This window comes from Apus apus, chromosome 7 (assembly GCF_020740795.1).
Source record: "Apus apus isolate bApuApu2 chromosome 7, bApuApu2.pri.cur, whole genome shotgun sequence".
NCBI lineage: Eukaryota > Metazoa > Chordata > Aves > Apodiformes > Apodidae > Apus > Apus apus.
Window position 1 is genome coordinate 21,651,792 of NC_067288.1, and position 21,832 is coordinate 21,673,623.

Here is a 21,832-nt window from a genome sequence, read left to right on the forward strand (position 1 = left end):
TCCAGGCCTGCCCAGACACCCATCCATCCATGTTTCACTGATGTGCTTGCTTTCTTCCATATAGAAATTCAGGCTTGCTGGATTTGCCACCTCTCCAGGATTCTCACATACCCAGCCATCTAGCTGCAGCATCCCAAAATCCTGGAAATATCTTCTTGGCAAGCAAGTACAGATGAGATCTCCAGAGCCAGCACGGTTACTTCCATCCAGGAAACTTCACCCAGAAGCAAGACATCCCTGCCCTGCCCATCCCTTGTCTGCACAGTTTGGCCAGGCTCTCTAGTCTCACAGCTATGCTTGTATTTGCTAGACACTGGAAGGACGGTCTGTGGTTTTAGGTGCTCCAGACCCTGGATCACCCTCATCCTTCTTCCACCTCTACAACATTCCTTTGGTCCCAGCCCGTGAGTCCTTGCTCTTACACAGCACCTCCTACCAGCAGGCTGCAGAGAAGCTCAAAACTATGGCACAAGTCAAGCTATTCACCAAAGACCCCAGATGTCCAGGAGAGCCCAGAACTGCTGGGTTAACTCCACCACACACGTCATCTAAATGTTTTATTCTAATGATATTACGGTGTCAGCCAGCTGAGCCGGTGTCTAAGGTGCTTAGCTAGAATTACCCAGAATTGCATTTCCCTTAAAGCCAGGCTCTGCACTGGCCATCCTGTCCCACTCGCCCTGGAAACGTGCACCAGAGCAGGCAGAAATCTGCTAGACAGGGTGAGGCTTGGGAACCTGCCTCTGGATCACAGTTCCTCCAGGAACAGCATTTCCACATCCACGCTATGACCAGCCCCTGAGTCCTCCCTTGCAAAGACTTTGAGGCAGCACACCAAGCACCAGGCTGCTGCAAGTACAGGACCAGCCACACTGCACACCCGCCACCCTTGACCCCTTCACAGGAGATGGGCTGTTTTAAGGTGTTGAACTGTGTAGCTTGTGCCTGATCCAGCTGTTCCACCAGGATTTCCCCAGCGCGGAATAAAGTAAACTCCTGGCATCTCTCAGGGCTTCTGCTCCCAAAAAAGAAATCCAGAGGCCTTGGGGATAATGCCTGCTGGCTTGGCAGCCCAGGCAACCCTGCTGCTGCTTTCTGCAAGGTGCTGACCCTTACCCAGCTCATCCCAGAGCTGCCGGCACTTCTCTGTTATGCCTGTTCCCTGTTGCCTCCAGAGGGAGAGCCGAGGATCTGCCATGAACTGCTCTGTAATCAACGTCAGCATCCTGGCTCCATTGGAGTCCCTCATGCGCAGCATCTCCCGGACCTGGAAAGGACAGAGAATGTCTTTAGTGAGTCAAACTACATTTAAGACATGGTCACCTGGCAGGCAAGCCACAGCTCCCTCAGTCTGGAGGCCTAGACTGTAAACATATACATATATATATGTGTGTATAATGTGTAGTCATACACTGTGACACTCATGCAATGGCTGTGACGTGGCTGGCTGGAGTCCAACTGAGCAGCAGCCACAGCCCAGGCTGTGAAGAGGACCAAGTGATCAAGAATATGAAAACAAGGCTTTTCTGCAAAGAAAGAGAAGAGCTTGCCAGCTGACACCACCTCCCCCTGGTCTTGGTAGGCTCTGTGGGGTTTGCCTTTCCCCGACCATATGGATGGGGAGATGAGGGAAAGCCCTCCCTCGTGCTAGGATCATGGCAAGCCTATCAAGTGGGAGAAAGAGACCTGCCAGGAGAGCAGGGGAGTGGGTGAGACAACCCAGGCCTGACCCAGAGCCTGGATTATAACTGCCTGCTCCACAACCAGGCGAGAAGGCACTGGAGCAGAGATTCCCAGCTGTGACGGGCACCCGGCCAGGGCAGCCAGTGAGCTGCTGGCTACGTGACACACTGAGGGGACAGAGCAGCTGGCTCCTCCTCACCTTGGCAAACATGGAGTTGAGCTGCTTCCCCGAGCCATAGTACCCTCCCTGAGACAGGAACAGCTTCACCTGCTCTCGGACCTGTTCCTCGTCCAAGTGCCAGCAGTTCTCATCATCAATGCTGGCCCCAGCAGTGGGGTCAGGAGCGCCTGGAGGGATGGGCAGAGGAGAAAAGAGACAACTGTGTTTATATGAAAGCAGCAAGGTCAGCAGCCCCACCAGCAAGCAGTGGACCTACTTCTATTTTATATGGACCCACCTCTATTTTCAACACCTCAGGCAAGGGAAAACCAACCAGGTTCCAGGGCAGTGAGCCCCAGCTGGCAGCATCATGCTCTCCTTCCACTGCGGTGGCAGCAGTCATCAAGAGGGATCCTGACCACAGGGCTAATGCCTAGGCTAGCCCCACTCTTCACATAAAGTGAGGAAAAGCAGGGACCTGCCCTTCTTCAAAGCCCCAGGGGTGCAGACAGTGCAACTGAAGAGCCCTGAGTGCTCCCTGGCTCCAGCAATCGCCCAGGGTGCTCCTCCTCCTGCTCCACATCACCGGTTTGTTTAAGCAACAGTAAAGCTCCAGTTCCTGCAAGCCCTTCCACATTAGGAACAGTCTAACTGAGGTACCACTGCACAGGGGCTCCAGAGCCCTGGGTTAAATGCCTGGTCCTGTACCTCATTTGCTTTAGGACAGGAGACAATCCCTGTGCATCAGTGTACCCACCTGAGAGACACCTCCCACTGGAAAGAGCAAAGGACCAATAATCCTTCAAAGAGCAAACTGTGACCAGAGCAGAGCCTTTGGCAGGCACACATGTGGATTCACAAGCTACATTTCATCTTCCAGAGGAAAACAAAGAAAAAAAAGCCCACAAGTGTTTTATACAACAGCTTGGGTCTGTCTCCCCTTGCCTTGCCCCTTTCAGTTCCCATTTCTCTCCCTGAAGTGCTGCCCTACCTCCCAGCAACGTCCCAGCTTCCCGGGCTCAAAGGACAGGCAGCAGCACGGCTCCAGCAAGGAGCCAGCAGCGCAAAAGGGAACAAGAGCTCAGTGTTTCACCTCCCTGCTTTTAAGTCCTGCTCTGCAGAAACTTCTCAGTTAATACCAGTGCCAAGGAGGGACTGGCACGGCTGGATGGTGCTCCGCTCTGTTCCACTTTGGGCTGCTTCTCCCATCTCATCTCCCTCTTGAGCGAGGAAGGGGTCAGCATAGAAAGAGTGAGATGCTGCACAGGCAGCCAAGGGATGCATAGTCAGTATGTTCCCAGTGATGTCTTCCCCACTTGACTGGGATCTGGTTGGGGAGTAGACATTGCTTTCATGCAGAGACAGCTCAGGATGCTGCACATGCCCCAGCCCCACATGTTGCTGAAGCAGGAGCTCGAATGCAATTCATGAAAATCAAGATCCAGGATGCCTGCTCAGCAGGACGACTGTCTCTCCTTGGCTTGGAAGCGAGAGGACATGAACCCAAGGGGTTTTGCTCCTCCAGCGAAGGCTGAGAACACTCCTGACCCAATAAGAAACAGCTATTTGTATTTAATGTCCTTTACAAAATTCCTTTAATTTCTGCTAACAGTAGCTGCCTGAGAGCGGTTCTATGAAGCTCTAGGCACAGCCTGCATCATGCTGAAGGGACAGGATGCTGCTGCTCTCTCTGCAGAATAATTTATATTCAACACAACCACATAATTGGGACAGGAACTGAAGCAGCAGAAAGGAAATTATGGCCCCTGGATGAGTACAGGGGCTCCTGCCTACAGCCCCACGTGTGCCCTGATCTTGCACTCCCACTGCTGGTGGCCAAGCCCTGCTGAAAGCCATGATGGACCACCACGACAGGAACAGTCTATGCTGGCTATCTCGGTGCCTTTTCCTTCCCTCCCCCATCCTGGTCCTCATCTTGCAGATAAAAGGTAGACAAGCCAGCAATTATCTCCTATCAGGGACCAATGACTAATCTGTCTACCACAAGCACTTATCCAGCCCCATCGCCGAGGTATTCCAGACACTCGGGACTTTTAATATCCTTCTCCCCACCATCCCTTCCCTTGCTCCCAGCTGCAGCTATCTAGTCAGGCCAGGTCATCTCAGCTGCCTCTACAGGGTGACCTGGCTGCATCTGTAGGGATCAGGAGGCTGTGGATGCTTGGGGTGACCCATCCCACTAAAGCTCAACTCATCCTTCGTCCGTCACTGAGGTCACTCTGACAGATAAAGGTGGAGGAGTTGACAAGAAGCAAAAAGCGGCTGCATTTTTCTGGGGTTCCCGGGGCTACCCTCAGCACTCGCTGCTCACTCATAGTGGCAGCGACGGAAAGCCCAAGCAGTGAGGAAAGAACCGTGCAGCTAAATAAAACCTCCTCCTCCTACGCAACACATTGAGCACTTCGCACGTTGGGGTTCGGGCCGCAGCCAAATTAGTAACACGCCTCCCGCGCCTCCAAATAAAACCTGAAATTTGCTTGTGTGTTTTGCTGTCCTATAAAAGACTCAGAGAGAGGGCTGTCACAGCAGATTCCCACATGTGCAACGCAGCCCAGCAGATAACGGGCTGCCCAATTAAGCCAGGGAGCTGGGTAAACACTGAAGAGCAAACAACGGGATTTGTGTCAGGTTGAAACAGTAATGGCAGGATTTGTCCACTTCCCCTTGCCAACGTTCACACCGTGGGGGCTTCGGCAGCGGCATGCCGTGACGCAGCCGATAAGTGATTCCATGTCTCGGCTCCAAAGGAGCAGGGAACGGCATGTAAAACAGCCCAGTGCCTGCATAACACGTTTCTCATATAGCAGCAGCACTCCTGCTCCAAAGAGCCCTCTTTCAGATGTGCTGGATCCTGGTCCTGCCGGATTCAGATTTAAGGAAACACCACATCTTGAGTGGAAGGAGTGTTTCACCAGCCCGTTTACACTGGCTGTAGAAACAGAGATAAAAATGCAATCCATCACACTCCAGGCAGGACCCCCTCCCTCGCTGCAGGCTCAGTGCTTAACTGTTTGACAGCCAAGAGAGACTTCTCCGGGTGGATACAAAGACTGAGAAATAAGGTCTGGAAAAACACCTACACATTAGAAAATTGAGCGAAGCCAGGCATGGAAAATTCAACACCTTGCTCAGAAATTAGCTGCCCAATATGAAGAAAAGGAAAGGCAGTACTGGACTGGAAAGCAGCAGGTTTCCAGGGCTGAGGAGGCGGTGGGACCTCCTCCATAGATCATGTCAAGGTATCAATGCATCCCAAACCCAAGCTCCTGAACCCAGGAAGAGGAGATACATCAGCCAAGCAGCATAGGAAGCACTCCCAGAGTGTCTCAACCACAGCAGGAGTGGCAACACAAAGGGAAATTATATTTAACCAGTCTGAAGCTGATACACTGATGATAAAATCCACCTAGGGATGCAGGTGGCCACCCCAGAATCTCCCTCATGGTCATCTCATCAGACTGTGTGGCTCAGGGTCAGGGGTCCCAGGCAGGGCTGTGCCCGCCCAGAGCAGGGCTGGCCATCGTGGTGTTGGTTCACAAGGGCCACCTCATGACTTCACGTGGTGGTGTTGCTGAATGCCTCTGGGCTGCCTCTCTGGCGTCTGGAGAGAAAACAGACATGAAGGAACAGCTCGAGGTGGGGGGTGAGGAGGACATGGACAAATAAACAAACAGCAGAAAACCTCAGAGAGAAAATAACCAGGCACCAAAAAGGAAATGAACTCTAATGAGGGATTAAAAATAGCAGCAAAGTGAGGAGTCAAGCTCTGCCAAGGCTCCCAATTTTTTTCAAGAGGAGGTAAAGGTTGGATGGAGCCTCCAGGGCAGCCTGAAGATTCACACCTATGTGACACCAATGGAGCAAGTGAAGCCAGATTGACTCTCAGTGTGGTGGCTGGGAGCTATCTGGTCCAGCTGGTACCAGCATTGGTTCCAGCCATCTTTCAAAGCTCCTTGTGAAGCACCACACATGTACTCAGGGGTCATCCAGCAATCCCAGCAGCTCTGCAAGACAGGGGAAGAGCTGCTGGCAGAGACTTTCTCACCAGCACTCAGGTATGCTATTTTCCCTTAAGCTCACATCAGATCAGCAACCAGGAACACAGATTCCCTGGAGACCTGACCTTCTCCTCCCTCACAGTTGGAAGGCAGAATTTTTAAAAGATTTACTAGTGCTGCCCTCCAGATGCAGTTGTGGGATGACCTCAAAGTTAAAGACCATCTGAAAACTCCTCAAACATTAGCCGTGGCTCAGTGCAACAGGACAAGCAGGCAGGGACTGCTGATCTGCTGTGCAGAAGAAGCAAGATGGGCTGATGAGTAAAGGACAGCAGTAGCCCAGGAACTGAAAGAAGGGCTCAAGGTGGTCAAGAATATATTTGAAAATATCAGGCAGAGGGCTCCTTATGGCTTCTGCATAAGCAAATCTGGTTTTTCTATGCCAAAGGCTGAGGGACCATTCCCACCAAGAGTTTTCTGAAGGTCCTCTCCTCCAAGAAAGCTCCTGAGACCCTGCAGGGCCACCAAGGCCCCTTGGTGATTCACACTGACTCTCCACTGGCTTGTCCTCAGGGGGAGCTGCCTCTGCACTGTGAGACAGTGGAGGTTTTGTGGCTTTTCCCACTTCTGGCTGAGAAACGCATCCCAAGCCTCTTCAATAGCATCAGCTGAGCCTCAGACATTGTGTCACCCACTGGCATTTCTGTGGGGCAGACAGACCGCCCTGACCACGTCTCCTGGGCTGAGGGCCGCAGCTCTCCTTGCCATGTCCAAGTGCTGCTCAAGCAGGGCAAGTTACCAAGGAGCAAACACCAGGTCTGCCAAAACCTCCTGCTCCTTACCCAAGGAAGGGGAAGACTTCACCTACAATGCACGAAGGTTACATCTGAACCCCAAATCTTCCAGGCCCACAGGCACTGTCAGTCCTCAGAACAGTATCCCCTGTCTTTAAGCTTCTAATTAGAAATTTCAATTATCACCATGTCTGGCCTTGCAGTGGCTTCCATCAGCCTCCTCTCCTTCCTTGGCCACAGACTGCTTTTGCCCTCAGGAAGAATCCAACGTTTGTCTCCAAAGCCCAGACCTCCCAGTCTGATACAGCAGATTTCCTTCTGCACACCCCACACTGATTCTGTCTTCCTCTTAAAAGAAATCCAAATAATTCCCTACAAGCACAAACCAAAACACCAGAGAAGATGAATGCTGTCTCCCAGGTCTGCTGGGTGGCTTGGACCCTGAGCTCTCCACTGCTGCTGGCTGTTGTATCCACGCTGTGAAAGCAGGAAACCCAGCGCTGCTGTCAGGAGACGCTGGTTCTTCTGAGCTCCCCCTCCTCTACATCACTTGTTTTTGCCCCTGAAAACTCCCTCTCTGCCTACAATTCCCATTTCACTTCTTTTTCACAGCCTCACATTCTCCAGCACCTCCTGGCAACCTCTGCAATACTTTACTGCACCAAAACAATCACTCTCTGTTCCTCATTTGCACCGCAGGACATAGTCTTCCCATGTTTCATGGTGGTAGAGCATGGATCCCATGCTCAGTGGCTAATCTGCACCTATTCCCAGCACATCCCACCATGGCTAGTGTCCCTGAACCACTTTCTCAGCTTGCACTTCTCCCCTGAGCCAGGCTGGCCCCACAGCAAACCAATAAAAACCCTGGGCTGATGCTCTCAGAAGACTGAAGGGACCAGTATGCGAAGGTGGCCACCACCATGTGTTCCCCACTCTGTCGGCAGCCTGGTTGTTGGATCCAAGCTCTCCAGCTGCAGATCCTGGCTGCCCCAGCAGCCACCCCACCAAGAAAGTCCAAGCAGCCGAGTCACATTTGCTGGCACAATGACAACCCTGCAGCCTTTGTCCCCAAGCAGGAACATGCCCGGGGAGGGGACACAGCAGCAGTGAAACCCACCTCAGCCTCCTCACTCCAGCTGCCACTGGAGATGCCAAGCGTGGAGGCGTCAGACACTGGGTGAGACGCCCTGGCCATGAAGACCCTGCCCTTTGCAGGCGGCTACGAGAGCCGCACGCTGAGCCCCTTCAGCAGGCAGGGGCCGGGCAGGGAGCAGAGCAGCAGGCACACCTAGGGCTCTCTGCCTGGACTGAATCCTTCGAGAACACGCGAGTGCCTTGGCTGTGCTCCAAGCCTCCATCATTACTGGATAGTTTGCATTTCCTTCTAGGAAGGCAGCCGGGAAGATCGGCATGCGGTGCGCAGCCCGCGGCTACCGGCTGCTGCAAGGAACAAAGCTCTGACGCCCGGAGACGAGCGTGCCAGACAATGGGCTGTCATTTTCTTTGCCGTTCAGGCTCTGCAGGGGGAGGAGGAGGAGCCTGGGAAGCCTTCTTCTACAAAACCAGATGATCCCCCTGCACGGGGGCCATTCCCCAGCCATCCTGGAGTGCTCCCAAGGTGCAGAATCAGCTCCTCCATTCCACGTGCTCATCATTGACATGGAAGGAGCAGCCCTTTGGGTGACCAGAGGCAGGTGGGGGAGACTCAATGCCAAACAATGCTCAACAGACCTCTCCTCAGAAGAAACGAGGGGAAAAGGAAAGGCTTTCTGGAGAGGCTGTTCTTGCTCCAAGGTACAATAACCTCAAGTGTCCAGTGCACAGACTGGGGGGCTACTGTTGGGGCTGCAGAGCTTGGCCTCCCAAAAGCCACCTTCACCTTAACCCCAAGGTGAACAAAGGTGCTACTCCAAGGGTCTGAACTAGACATGGTGGCCCAAAATGTGCACAAAAGCCCATAAGGCCTTCAAGAATTTCAAATCTCAGGATAGGAATGCATAAACCACAGCTGGGAAGCACAAGATGGGGGAAAAACATGGATCCTCTTCAAATGGAGCCCCAAGAATTGCTCTCACATATGAGCCCCACATACTTGCAATTCTTTCGCACCCTGGGCTTGTTGCTCAAGTAGCTCTGCAATGTAGTTGCATTGTGGCTCTGCTTCACTGGCAGGATGAGGAGGACAAAGCTTGCTACACTGTCAAGAGCCAAAGCCCCAGAGACATCATGACTCTGGACTTGAATGTGAGGTTCTTTGATCCTTCCTTTTCACAGGGTGCAACATCTATGAGTTTCAGATCACCTCAAGATCATCTCATACCATCTTCAGAACATCTCACCATCTGATCTGCCTCCTCCCCCAGGATGAGATGAGGCTGTTCTCCCACTTGCAGAAGAGTTTACTCTCTTGTGACCCTGGCTAGTCAGCCACACAGATGTGAGACAGGTGCCACCTTCTGCAGGGTATGTCAACATGTCTCTGTTGATTCAAAATCGCATGCTGGAGTGCACGAATTTGCACGAGTCTGAAGGGACAGAGAATTTTTGCTTTGTTTTTTTAAAACCACTTGTAAAAACAAGAGGCAGATATTGAACTGGAGCCAACATCTGTATCTTTGTAAGACTCTCAATCACCAGCATTTTGCTGACTCTAGAGCAATAAATATTCACAGCCTTAAAAGCTTTCCTTCAATCTGCTTAGAAGAAAGTAGTCTCAATGACCAAGAAGGGATCCTGCCCAACCTCAGCTTCAGTGGATCAACTCAGCGAAGGGAACAGACCTCACCGGATTCTTGCAGTATTACAGATTCTCATTCTTTTTTAATGCAAAAAAATGAGGAATCCCCCACAAAAGCCAGTAATTCAGAGTACAATCACACATGTAGCAGATGTGGCCCAGTGGAGGAGACAAAAGCCTCTCCCAAGGCAGAAGCAGGAATGACCAGATAGAGGGAGGGGAAAATATCTATGATCAGAGCTGCCATCACCCTGTGGTGGAGGTGGACCCCTGGCCTCACCTCTACATGTGGATTCAACCAGTTCAGATCCTGGTTTAGGCTGCATATGGGGCTTTTCATCTTCAGAGCACTTAACAGGCATGTGTTAATCCCCACAATGCCCTTCCGTGGCAGATAAAGTGTTTATTATCTCCGCTCTACAGCTGGTGGGACAGGAGAGGTGGGGAGTGGCTCACTGTTGCAGACCCTGGGCAACCCCAGCTCCTTGGCTGCTTGGAAAGACACAGCAGGACTGCCTAGCTTGGGCCGATGAAGGGAGACTGAGGACAAATCCCCAGGGAGCCTGGGCCACCTCCTGTGCCAGTGGGCAACTGGAGCAGGGCTAGGATGGGCACCATCCCCCAGCCAGGGCTTTCCAGGGGAGGAAAGCAAAAGCATCTTCCAAACACAAAGCTCCAGGACATATCTTTGCTGCCTTTGTGCAGTAGGTTAAGACAGTGGTGCTCATTTATTATGAGCAAATTAATGACCATGGAGATTAAAGCTTTATCTCCCACCATCTCAGTGGCATTTGACTTAGCAACGTGGAGGGCTGGGCTGACACCATGTCCCTGCACACTGGAGGAGCCAAGTCCCCACTCTAGCTCCTGCTCCTTAGGGTCCCAGCATCACATCCTTCCATGCTGGGGACTAAATGTGTTCCCTTCCTCCACCCTACTCTGAGCTGTGCCTTGCGCACTGCTAGCCTGTCTGCTCTGCCTTTCCTTGCCTGTTGAAGCCAGTGTTTGACAGATAAACACATAAAATAAGAACCAAGGGCAGAACAGGGACATGTGGCCAACACCCATGTGGTCCCAACACCCGTGCATTAACGTCAGTTTGATACTGCCACCCCTCTCTGTGCAGCAACAGACACACGCAGCAAAATGAAGGTCACCACTGTCAGTGTGAAACCACCACCTCAGCCCAAATGCAAAGTGAATCAGTGCCAAGACACGCGGGGAGGAGGGAGGAATTACCGTGCACTTGGTTGATCTCCGAGTTGGATGACAGGATCTCATCGGCCAACTTCTGGGCAGTGGGCAGCACCTCAGTGTGGTGTGCCGTGATCAAATACTGCACAAACTTCTGGAGCTGGTCCCTGTTCATCTGGAAAAGGGTCTCTGAGATGGGAAGACGGAGTTTGACCTGGTCCGGCTTGCGGATCCTGTACAGCGAAAGCGCCACGACGTGGGCACAGTAAAAAATGTCCTTGTTCCCACAGCCACATGTCACTGAGGTGATTTTGCAGCGGTCAAAGCTGATGGCCACCTTGTAGGTCATCTCTGGTTCTGTCGCAGTTGCTGGCTCTGTTACTGTCCCACTGAGGTGGAACCCTGGAGAAGGAAAGAGGAAAGGCCACGTTAGGTTTCCTCTGACCATGATCACCCAGGCAAACTCTGGAAGGAGGACAAAGCCAGCCAAGGCTGCTCGCACATCGCTGTGTCAAGGAGCTCACCACCCAACACACACCATCCTGGTGGCTTACACCCAGCAACACCCAGCCCGTGTACAAACACACTCTGCACCAACACATACATGCAGCCAGACTCATCGGCAAGTTTATTTAACAGCCAAACCCTCAGGGAAAAAGCAAAGCTGCTCAGCTCCCATTTGTTTAAGAGTCTCTCAGACTGTTTCTCTCCTGGGAGTCATTTTCATCCACACCTCCCTCTTGCTGAATTGGCAACTCACGTGAGCAATGGCTGGCAGAAAAAGGCCAGCTTTTCTTGTCTTTGATGAGGCAGATAAAAAAAACCCCCACAAATTAAATGCAACGAAACTCCAACTTCAGTCCCTCAACCCGGCAGAGCACTCCAGGGCATGACTACTGCTCCGAGCTCTTCCACTCAGCAGGAACAAGGAACAGGCTAAGGAGCAATGCACAGCCAAAATGGCAGTTTGGGGGCAAACTGTTTGTTGAGCTCCATAATATTTGCTGCTTCCCTGCAAGCTCTTGAGCTTTCTCTAAAACACTGCTGCTGGGGAGCCAGCTTCTCGTCGGTGTGATCCCTGTGTTGGGCTGCAGTCACAGCCCACATCGCTCACACAAACGTTACGGTGCTCCTGACAGCTCCAACCAAGGGAATGCAGGACCTTTGGGCACAAACAGTGAAAAAGAAGTTCCAACAAGTCCCCAAACACAGGTGAGAAGCACGAAATGGGCACAGAAGGTCGTTTGGGTCCAAGGAAGGTGGATACACCAAGCAAGCAAGGGATTAAGTCAGCAAAAAAAGGACTGGATGCCCATAAACCTCAAGCTGAAACCCCAGAGAGCTCTTCCCAGGACACAGTTGACAAGGAGGTCCAACACCAACACTTTATGCTTGCCCAGCCACCTGGAAAACAGACATCTTTGTTTTCCCTTCCACTTCCCTCACTGCTCTGAGGAGAACAAGGTGGCACCAGGAGATTAATTACTGTGGCTGGGGTCACCTGGTGCTCCTCTCTCGGAGCCCAGTGTGGTACCCAGGATCCAGCACTCCACCCGAACCCTCCTCCCCAAAGAGGATGCTCACTTTTCTCCATGCCACCGCAACCTTATGAAGCTGGTGCTTGTACATAAGTCCCTGCAGAGCCTGCTGTCCCCCCAGGGAAGGCAGCAGACAGCTGAGAGCCCTACAATTAGTGACAGAAAAGGAAAAGGGGAGGGGGTAAAGATTAAAATACATTAACTGCATCAAACCCTTGTGCGCTTGCCAGCTCTCACAAAGGCTTTCCGAGACAAATTCTACCAGAGGTTTTTAATAAATGGCATCAAAACCAGCTATTCACTGCCAGTCTCTTTAAAGCCACGCCAAAAACCACATTCAAATCTGATTAAGCGTCAAGGAGGTCTGCTTTCACTTTAGCAGAGGGGAGGGGGAAAGCAGACCTGTTCTGCTGCCATTGCCTGAAACCCACCCCACATGGTTGGTGGAGCAGGAGGGGAAGGATGGACAACCCCACATTGCCCTCTCCCTCACATGCTGCCAGGAGTAGCAGCATGGCCAAGGGCTGACAAACCCCCCTCCTCTGCACGAGTCCATCCCCTGGCAGCAAAACTATATAAATCCTAAGGATAAACTCCAAAGTGTTTATGTTTTACCACTTCTCTGGTCTGCGATGCTTGGCAGGCAGCTCTGACTCGCTGCCAGTTTCTCCCTAGTTTACTTTTTGAACAAGTTAAAAGGACTGGAAATGACATCCCTGAGCAAGAATGTATGTATATACACATGTATGTGCACCCACAGGCACATATACACACACATATATATATGTATGTATATATAAAACCCTCTAAGACAAATTACTGGCCATAAACACTGCCTTCAAATGCTTACTTTAGCAGGCTCATGGGCCAGACCCCACTTGGGCCTAACTGGTGTAAGGCTGGAGGAACCTGTTTAACCAAACAGCCTGTTTTGGACAGGTGTAAACCTGAAAATACATCAACCGTGGTCTGAACCCAGCCCATGAGAGAGGCCCAGACACTTCCCAGGCTGCTCTCAGCCATCCTGAATGTGTGCCCCTCAACCACTTTGAGAGCCAGTCCCTGCAACTCTGTGCAACTGGGATCTGCACATCAAACAGGACCATTCTCAGCATGTTGGCAACTACCAGGTTCATCTGACACACGAGCTCTAAGTCACAGAATCACAGAATTGTCAAGGTTGGAAAGGACCTCTAAGATCACCGAGTCCAACCATCAGCACAAAACAAAACAAAACAACCTCCAATCTCAGCCACTAGAGCATGCCCTGAAGTGTCAAGTGTCAGTTCAGATTTTTGCCATGGTGGCAGCAGGTCTATTTAAGATAAACTGGGAGTTCTAGAAAACACATTTATCAAAAGCTTAGTCAAATTAAACACAGTGAGAGGGGGAGAGAGGAGCTGGCAGGAACAGCAGCATTGTTTGGGAATATTTATATAAGTGGGAGATCAGCCTGGAGCTCCCAAGCTACATCCTGCTCTGCAGCCAGGTCTGCACCCCAGAACCCATGGGTGGGAGATGGTTTCACCAGCCCACCAGTGATGGGTGGGACAGTGGGTATCACTGTCCCAGAGAAGAGTGGTGGTTAAAAGGTAGGTTATGGTGCGGTTACTCCATCAGCCATTGAAGCACACACTCCTTGCCCACAAAAATCTGATGCTACAGTCACCAAGAAGCTACAGGTTACCCTGGAGATGTACAGCTGTCACTGTACCCTCCTTGGCACTCATCTCCTGTCCCAAGAAGCACAAGGGGTACATGGCACTACAGCAGAGAGAAACTCAGCCCTGGCCACAGACACAGGGTCTAGGCAGTGCTGAGAGCAAACCCAAATACTTTCCTCTGTGTCCCCCCTGCACATTTCAATTGAAGATGTTCCTACAGCTGAGTGCTTATCTAGGGCTTCATTTTCTGTTCCTTAACGTAAGCTAACTTGTTGTTTGATTTGCTGCCAGCAAAGTGACAGTGCCAGGGCTTGAAAACCATGGAAAAGAAATAATTAAATACTACCTTTGTAGCTACAGACTCATTACACTCTATTGGAGCCTAGCTTTGTCCCAAGAATGATGTTGCCCCCTCCCTGCTCCAGAACAGCCACCCGTACTTTTACCAGGGATGCTTCCCAGTGGATGTCTCCTTGATCCAGGCTGCAAAAGATGAGTGTTCACACCTGCCCCAGAAAGAGCACAGAAAGGTGCCATGAATGTTTGCAGGCACACAGGGCACGATGAGCACATCTCCTTTCTAATCCCACTTACTCATCAAACAGGGACAAAACACCAGAGCAAGGACCTTGCCTTAGTGCAGCAGGATATTGTGCCCGTAATTTAAATTAAAACTGACCATAGAAATGTCTTCTAGGAGTTCATGAGCTTCACACCAGTGGCAATTCCAAACTCATCAGCTGGGCAACACCTGCCTCTTTGGAGCAAATAAATCCCACAGGCTGGGAAGAGCACGGACCCACCAAGCACTCCTGGGCTCTAAAACAGCTACAAAGGATCAAGACTTTAGCAGCAGCTCTAGCAGAGGTGACTTTGCTATTAAGACGAGACCATTAAGGCCTTATCAGAAGTGTCTTTAACCAAGATGGATAATTCTTTGATCACTAAACCTACTCAACCAAAAGGAGCTTCAAAAACCCTTTCAGTTCTGTAAGAGCAGCCAGCACCTCTCATATGAGCTTTTTTAAACCAGATGCTCATAAACCATCTATCAGAAAAGACTATTACCTGGTCCAGCAGCTCCAGCATACCACCAGGCTGGTGGTGGAAACCTGTAGTCTTGGATCCTCTGGCAAACCACTGAAGGTAAAGCCAACGTTCAAGCTGGTTACATTAAAATACCTGAAGTTTAGAGAAAGATCAACCACAGGTGGAAATTTAAACTCCAGAAACAAGAAAAACCCAAGAGTAACCCCTTCCCTTCTCAAATTATCTAGAGTCCTCCAGCACTTGTGAGGGTGAGGAGGGATAGAAGGACCCTGCAGCTACAACACCAGCCAGGAACTTGAGAGCTCAGGTCTGCTCCCTCTGGTAGGTGCTGCTCACAACCATCCTCCAGATTTCACACCACAGCCTAGGCAGAAGTCAGAGTTGTCATTTGCAAAGTTGTGCCATTTCATAGAATCATAGAATCATAGGGGTTGGAAGGGACCTTGAAAGATCATCTAGTCCAACCTAGAAAAAAGTAGTTTGGAAAAACCTTTGGAAAAAAGTAGTTTGCTCTTCCCAGGCGTGGCCCTCGCCTGTCTTTCATGGAGTGCTAGGGCAATCCTGCCAGGGAGATAGGCTTCATACCAGAACAGCCAGCTCCAGGACCTGACCCTGGACCAGCAGAGACCACCTGAGGTTGCTGCACTGGCATTGCTGTGCAGGAGGACTGGGACTAGTAATGCATGGATAATATGGGGACCATTTCTTTATGCACTTTGACTCCTCTGCCTTCTCTGCAGGCTGTTCTTGGTCCTTGTGGAAGCCTTGAAGCAGGACAAGGAATGGCTCTGCAGAAGGAAACATGCAACCCCATCCACCCCTCTGAGGAAGTACTGCTGGTAGGATACAGCTGGACGCTGTACATCTTCCGCCCACATCCGGCTGCCAAAACCTTGAGCCACCTCCTAGGAGCTGAGGCTGATACTTCAGGCAGGCTCTGTTAGGAGCAATGTGATGGGCAAGCCCATCCACACAGCTTCCTGAAGACGCCAGCCACACCCCTCCACACCCCAGCCAGAGAGGAGCATCTCTGGCAGACAGCAGCTTGGCTCCTCACTGCTTTCGTGCTTGGTGCTCAGCTCCCAGGACTCCACCTCTGGTCAGACTTAACCCCATGTCAAATCCATGTTGGGGCAGCTCTGCCTTCAAACAGGCAGGAGCTGAGCAAAACCAAAAGGGAACAAATACACGGGTATTTACGGAGCTCAGCAGATGCAGACGAGGTAAACTGAAATTTTCAGTGCAAGTCATATAAACTAGGTTAACATGACCCAAATATTTTTCCAAAATTTCCAAACCACAGCGGAAAGGTATTTTAAACTAAAGTGATTCCAAGCTCTTTAGTGATTAAATGGACTGCAGCTCCAACTCCTAGTGGAAAAACCATTTGTTTTTCCACTGTGTGAAAGCCGTAACTAGCAATGAATAATAATTGCTGCACCAAGTGTTATTTATAAGCAATTCTTGGTCACATTTCCATGCCTCAGAACAGCAGCTTTCCAAACGTGAACTTAAAATTGGTCAATATTTGTAATGCAGACAACACCCGCGGGAGGAAGGTGTCGGTGCGCGAGCGCGGTGAGAAGCGGAGGTTAGTAAAATCTCCCAAAGCTTTCTAGCTTCTAGATCAATTCCTCCAGCCGGCTGATGCTGACAATTGCTCAGTCCCTGACCTTGCAGTTGGAAAGGAGATGGGCTCATGAACTCATTTGCACATGACAATGCTCCAGCAAAGTGAATCATCTGCCCCCGATAGTAATGGAGAGTACAGCGCGCCCCAGCCCTCCTGGGCTCCATTCAACCAGCACAGGGCTGGCCTTTTGTGCTGCCAGTGCAAGAAAGACTCTGCTGAAGATGTGTGCAATTAAACCCACTTTTCTTGTTGCTCTTTTGATTCAGCACAGCTCAATGAGAGGCACCCTAGGCAGGTGTTGTCACACACAGATAAAATGTGCCTTTTCAGAGCGCTGGCAGACAAAAAGAAAGAGGGTAAAGCTGAATCAATTGCCATTTCTCCCTTGCAAAAGAGGGAACCTAGGCTTCCAGCAAGTCAATGAGCAGAGCTGGTATGAGTTTACATCCTCCCTCCTCCCCAAAGCAATTTATTTTTGTGATCGCAGGCAAAGGTATTGCCGTTGAGCGAGACCTTGGCAGGGATGAAGGAGGCAGGCGATGGCTGGTTGGGAGGATGCTGCCCCAGCCAGTCATGCTTCCTCAGCTGCACATTTTCCCCTCTAAGCCCTTCTCCCCAGTCCACACCATGCTCCTTTCCTTTCTCAGTTGCCCTTGAAAAGCACTTCTAATCTTTACAGAGCTAAAGACCACCATTAAAAGCCCCTGGTTAAGAGCAGTGCCTGTGGCTGAGCTGATGCCGGAGGAGCCATAACAAAGGGATACGGCTGAGTCTGAGAGGATGTGCTGCACGCAGCCCTACGGCCTCAGACACCAACTACCACAGGTTTAGTAGAAATACCGTGTCTCTGGGTAGGTCAGGGAAGAAGCACGAGCTGCAGCTGTAAACAGAGGAGAAGCAAGTGGGGCTGTTTGTGCTGGAGGGAGCTGTAAGCTCCTCTGAGCAGCTGAGTAAGCTGGAGGGACGCTCTCTCTGCCATCTGCTCTGATCCCACAACACCTCCTGTAAATGAAGAGTCAATCCGCTGGTTTCTATCCCTGTTAACCTCTAATCAGCCACGAGGACTGGCCTCTGCCTTGCTCTTTATCCAAGGCAGCTAATGCGTGAAGCACATCGCGCTTCCCATCTGCTCCAGCATTACTAGAGTTAAAGGACAAAGCCGTTTCCCTGTCCCGAGCATTCACTTACACAGATGCCCTTGTATTAACTCAATTTCCCAGTGATTTCCATTATTACCCTTACGAGATTTCTGGTGCTTGTTTATCTAGGAGCCTGAAATTGAGGCTTTTTTCTCCTCCTGCTACCCAGCTCAGGGGGTAGCTGGACCAAGGCTGTGCTCCTGCAGGCTGGTCCCATTCTGTGACATTCCCCAAAAATAGTCAAAACTGTTTCCCTGTTTTCTCCCTGGCCTGCAGTGCTCTTTGTTGCCCATCCAAACCTGAAAACCAAGGGGTTTTGGGTCTTTGTTGCTAGCTCCAAAGCCCAGACCACCCCTCCCAGTATCACCTCCCACATCCTCCCACAACCTGCTGACCAATGGGTTTTTAATCTATCCAAACGTGCAGTCCTTGCTCTGAAGACATATAGATTGGGGCAAGAAGGAAAAAATACAGCCAGTTTTAAAGCTCAGACTGATTTTGTCTGCTAGGGTGCAGCCCTGCTAACTGAATTCCTCCGCTAGCAGTTCAGATTTAACACAAATGAACTCAAATGCCATTTTTGCAGCAGCATAAGCAGTAGAAAGGGCTTGAAGAGGACTTCACGGCATCTTTGCTAACATGTGCTGCCCACGTAATAACTGGTGGCAAATGCTGTCAAGCCTCTGCTCTTTACTGCTACAGTGTATCTCACAGTCAACTTGAAGATAAAGAGCTTCTTAAAACCATGTGAAATTAGAAAGATGAGGATGTGCAGTACACTTTTTTGGCAGAAATGGTGAACACACCATCTCTACATCAAGGCATAAGCAGCACCCCTCTTCCCTCTGAGCTCATGAGCAGCTGTGTCTGAAGAAGGAGCAATGCAGCTCCTTGTAATAGCTCAGGTGTTTTCTTAAACAGATGCAGGGTTGTTTTCAAGCATGAAAGAAAACATCCATGGGGAGGAAATTCCCTTTGGCTGGAGCTTCCGGGCTCATGCACGCCACCAGGCCAGGCCTCCGCGGAGCAGAGCCAGCCCCGTGCTGTCACCACCCCAGCTGCCTCAAGGAAACCGATGGGAGATGCCAAAACTCACACGCGAAGCTGAGCTGGGGTCACCTCCCAACTTCAATGGAACCACCCAGATTTCCAACAGCTGAGAAGCTGCCTTCTAGTACATAAAAGGTTTTCATTAGGAAATGCCTGTTATCCCTCCATGCAAGTGTCACTATGATGGGATCAGTGATCTTCACCACAGCCGAAAGCAAGTGGAACATGCTCTGCTCTTCCCTTCATTGTCTTTTCTTTATGTGGCAATTCATGTAACTCTTAACCCCACAAAAACCTAATCTCAACCCCAAGACTGAAGCACTCCCCATGCCAGAACTCTTAATCCACTACTCCTGGCCTGAGGGCTTGTCCCTGGGTACCCTTCGGTTGGGAAAGATGTTGCTCCAGAGCCACAGATGTCCCTTTCCCTCTACATAGCCTCTCCCCTTGCTGACCTGCTTTTCTGAGGCAGAAGACATCCCGCATTGACAGCTTCTCCAGGTCTGTCTTAGCCTCAGGCTAAAGAGCAGCTTTGGATTTTATCTCCAAACACACAAAGATAAATTGCTTCCAATGCATATTTTGCAATATAAAGTCAGCTTTTCATCAGGCCACCTCCATCCCAAAACCCAAACTCATCCCATCAATATAGAAAACCAAAAGCAAAACCAAGCCTGAGACCTTCCTGATTTGTTTCCTTCCCACATTTTCATTTTGCACAGGGCAGGACAGGCAGCCAGGTTAGGGAAGGACCAGAATCAAACCAGGGCATCATGCAGCAATGGAGGGAAGCAGGACACCACCCCACTCCTCCCTGAGATACCAGACCTGAAAATAGCAGCTCTACAATTTATAGGGAAGTTATTAGTGATAATTTTCCTGGCCCTCAGAAGCCTTCTGAGGGAATGAGGCAGCCTAGATTCAGCATGAAAGTCTGCTCCAAATTCTTCCCAAAAAGACATTTTTTCCACTAAGAAGAGCTCTATTTCTTTTTTAATAGGCAGGATGAAGTCTGACTTTCTAAGTTATTTGCAATGTTGTTAAATGAACATCATATTTACAAAACGTTTCAATAGCATTTCTGGTAATGGCCTCAGCAACAGATTTGCTGAAAAGGTCAATTAACTTCCTTCCTAAAACCTTGCTTTTAAGTCCAGAAAAGGGTTCTGCATTGAAACTGTTGCTTCAAAGTGGAAAAACCTTTCAGATTACACCATTTTTGCCATTCCTGCTCTCCATTCCCCCTTCAGGAGCTGGGCACAGGCCCCTGTAGCAGGCTCTGGGACAATCCCCTCTCCTCTTTTATTGCTATTGAATTTCACTAAGCAGACCACAGCCAAACATTTTTTATATTGTAGAAATGTTATTATACTTAAACAGCTTAGCTCACTTCAGTAGCTTCACAAAAACTTAGTGGTTTCCTTTATTCCACCCCTCCAAACCAATAAAGCTTAAATTTTGGAGCTTATTAGGGCTGCTCCATGTGGGGAAATTAACTACTCACTGCAGAATAAATTATTCAGCAATTGCTATTCCAGATTAGCCTTCTGCATGGACATTTTATTCCAGAATCATTTTGGAAAACTGCGTTTGGTATTAACTATTCCTGAAGGAAGGAACTTTAATTCCAGGACTGGGATTCATCACTCAAATGACTGCTGCACACCAGCAGCTGGGCTGGTCACTCAGAATAGAGCAATCCCTGAAGAGGAGGTGAGAGGGGGTGGTAAGCTTGGGAAGGGTGACGCTGAACTGCAACACCCAGCAAAAATTGAGGTGAGGTAAAAGCACACGCCTTGATTTTGTGTGGGAAAACAGTTTTTCCAGCTTGCTTTCAATGCAAAGCCTGCAAAATGAGAGGAAGTGAAGAGGCTGAATGACTTTGTCCCATGAAATGTAACATCTACACAACAGAGTTGGGGAAAGCAGCAGACAATTCCTGTCCCTGGGATCTCTGCAGAGTCAGGAAAAGTTAAGCTATGTGGGGACCTCCAACAGGACCACACTTTGGAGTGGGGGAACACCTGCTGTCATGTCATGCTTTCTGTATCTCCATCTTGGCTCTGCACTCTTCCTGCAAGAGTCCTGCCCACACATCGGGGTGCCCCGTCCCCTCACAGGAGGGATGCCAGCACTTATCTGTGTCTCTGAGGGGTCACAAGGCTTTCATCCATTGTGCATGTCAAGTCTGTTGAGTGTATCTGAGAAGCATCAACTCTGACAGAGAGACCTGCAGAGCACCCAAGTGTGCTGTGGCAGCTCCCAAGCCCAACTCAACCTGCCGGTGGCTGAGTTTTCTGCCTCTTCCACTAGAAGCAAGTTTTTGTTGGATATCCTCCAGTTCTACCAAACTATACATCACACCCAACATTACACAACTACCAAATCAGTCCCACAGAGCCCAGGGGCTGTGCCAGAGTAGCTGGACTCCTTGCCATTTCCTGGGCATGGCCATTTACCCACATCCCACAAATAGTATCACAAAAGGGATCCCTGATACACTGTTCACGGCTGCCCAGAAAGCTCAACACACTTCAGTGGGCAACAGCAAGGCAATGTGTCCAGGCATGATAAGGAAAATTAAAAAGGGCTAAGACCAACTCAAGCAAGGAAATAACATAAAAGTTCTCAGTATCTCCTCTCTGGTGAGACCCTGCAGCGAAGTCTGAGGTTGTGGCTGACGAGCAGTCAAATCGCCCAATTCTGCACAACGAAAACCCTCTGGAGAACAGTCATCACGCTTTAAATAACACTTAAAACCCCCTTTTGATCACATTAGTTTTCACATGACCCTTCTGAGAAGTCAGGAAGGCAGTGGGAGGTCTGTGGAGCAGAGACTTCCCCAGAAGCCCTCCTTGCTTGAAAGGAAGGTGGCTGGGAGACAGATGCCTGACAAAGACGCTTCCACTCTCCTGCATCAGCAGTTTTGACCATCTTTAGCACACAGACATTTCATGAGAAGCAGATTCCCGTGCAGTGATTTTAAGCCCCTCAGTGCTACCCCTTCTCCTTCTGGACCTGCATTGTCCCCAGCATCTCCTAGCAGCATGCCAGCAACCTCCACTTGAGCAAGGAGCCTGCAAATAGAAAGCTGTCCCAGAAGACTCACTGCACACAGGAAAATACAAGCCCTCCTGTTTTTCAAGTTTGAGATGACTCCACAGCTTC

At 50.3% G+C, this 21,832-nt stretch overlaps 1 protein-coding gene across 1 annotated transcript in view; it reads right to left on the reverse strand.

Annotated features, from left to right (window-relative positions):
- Positions 1 to 21,832, reverse strand: part of ZSWIM5 (zinc finger SWIM-type containing 5) — a 97,157-nt gene that overhangs the window by 18,564 nt on the left and 56,761 nt on the right. Inside the window, exons 2-4 of the mRNA XM_051624576.1 lie at positions 10,636 to 10,992; positions 1,883 to 2,031; positions 1,117 to 1,267 (exon numbers count right to left, since the gene is read on the reverse strand). Of these exons, the coding sequence (XP_051480536.1) occupies positions 1,117 to 1,267; positions 1,883 to 2,031; positions 10,636 to 10,992 (657 nt within the window). The remainder of the gene's footprint in view (positions 1 to 1,116; positions 1,268 to 1,882; positions 2,032 to 10,635; positions 10,993 to 21,832) is intronic.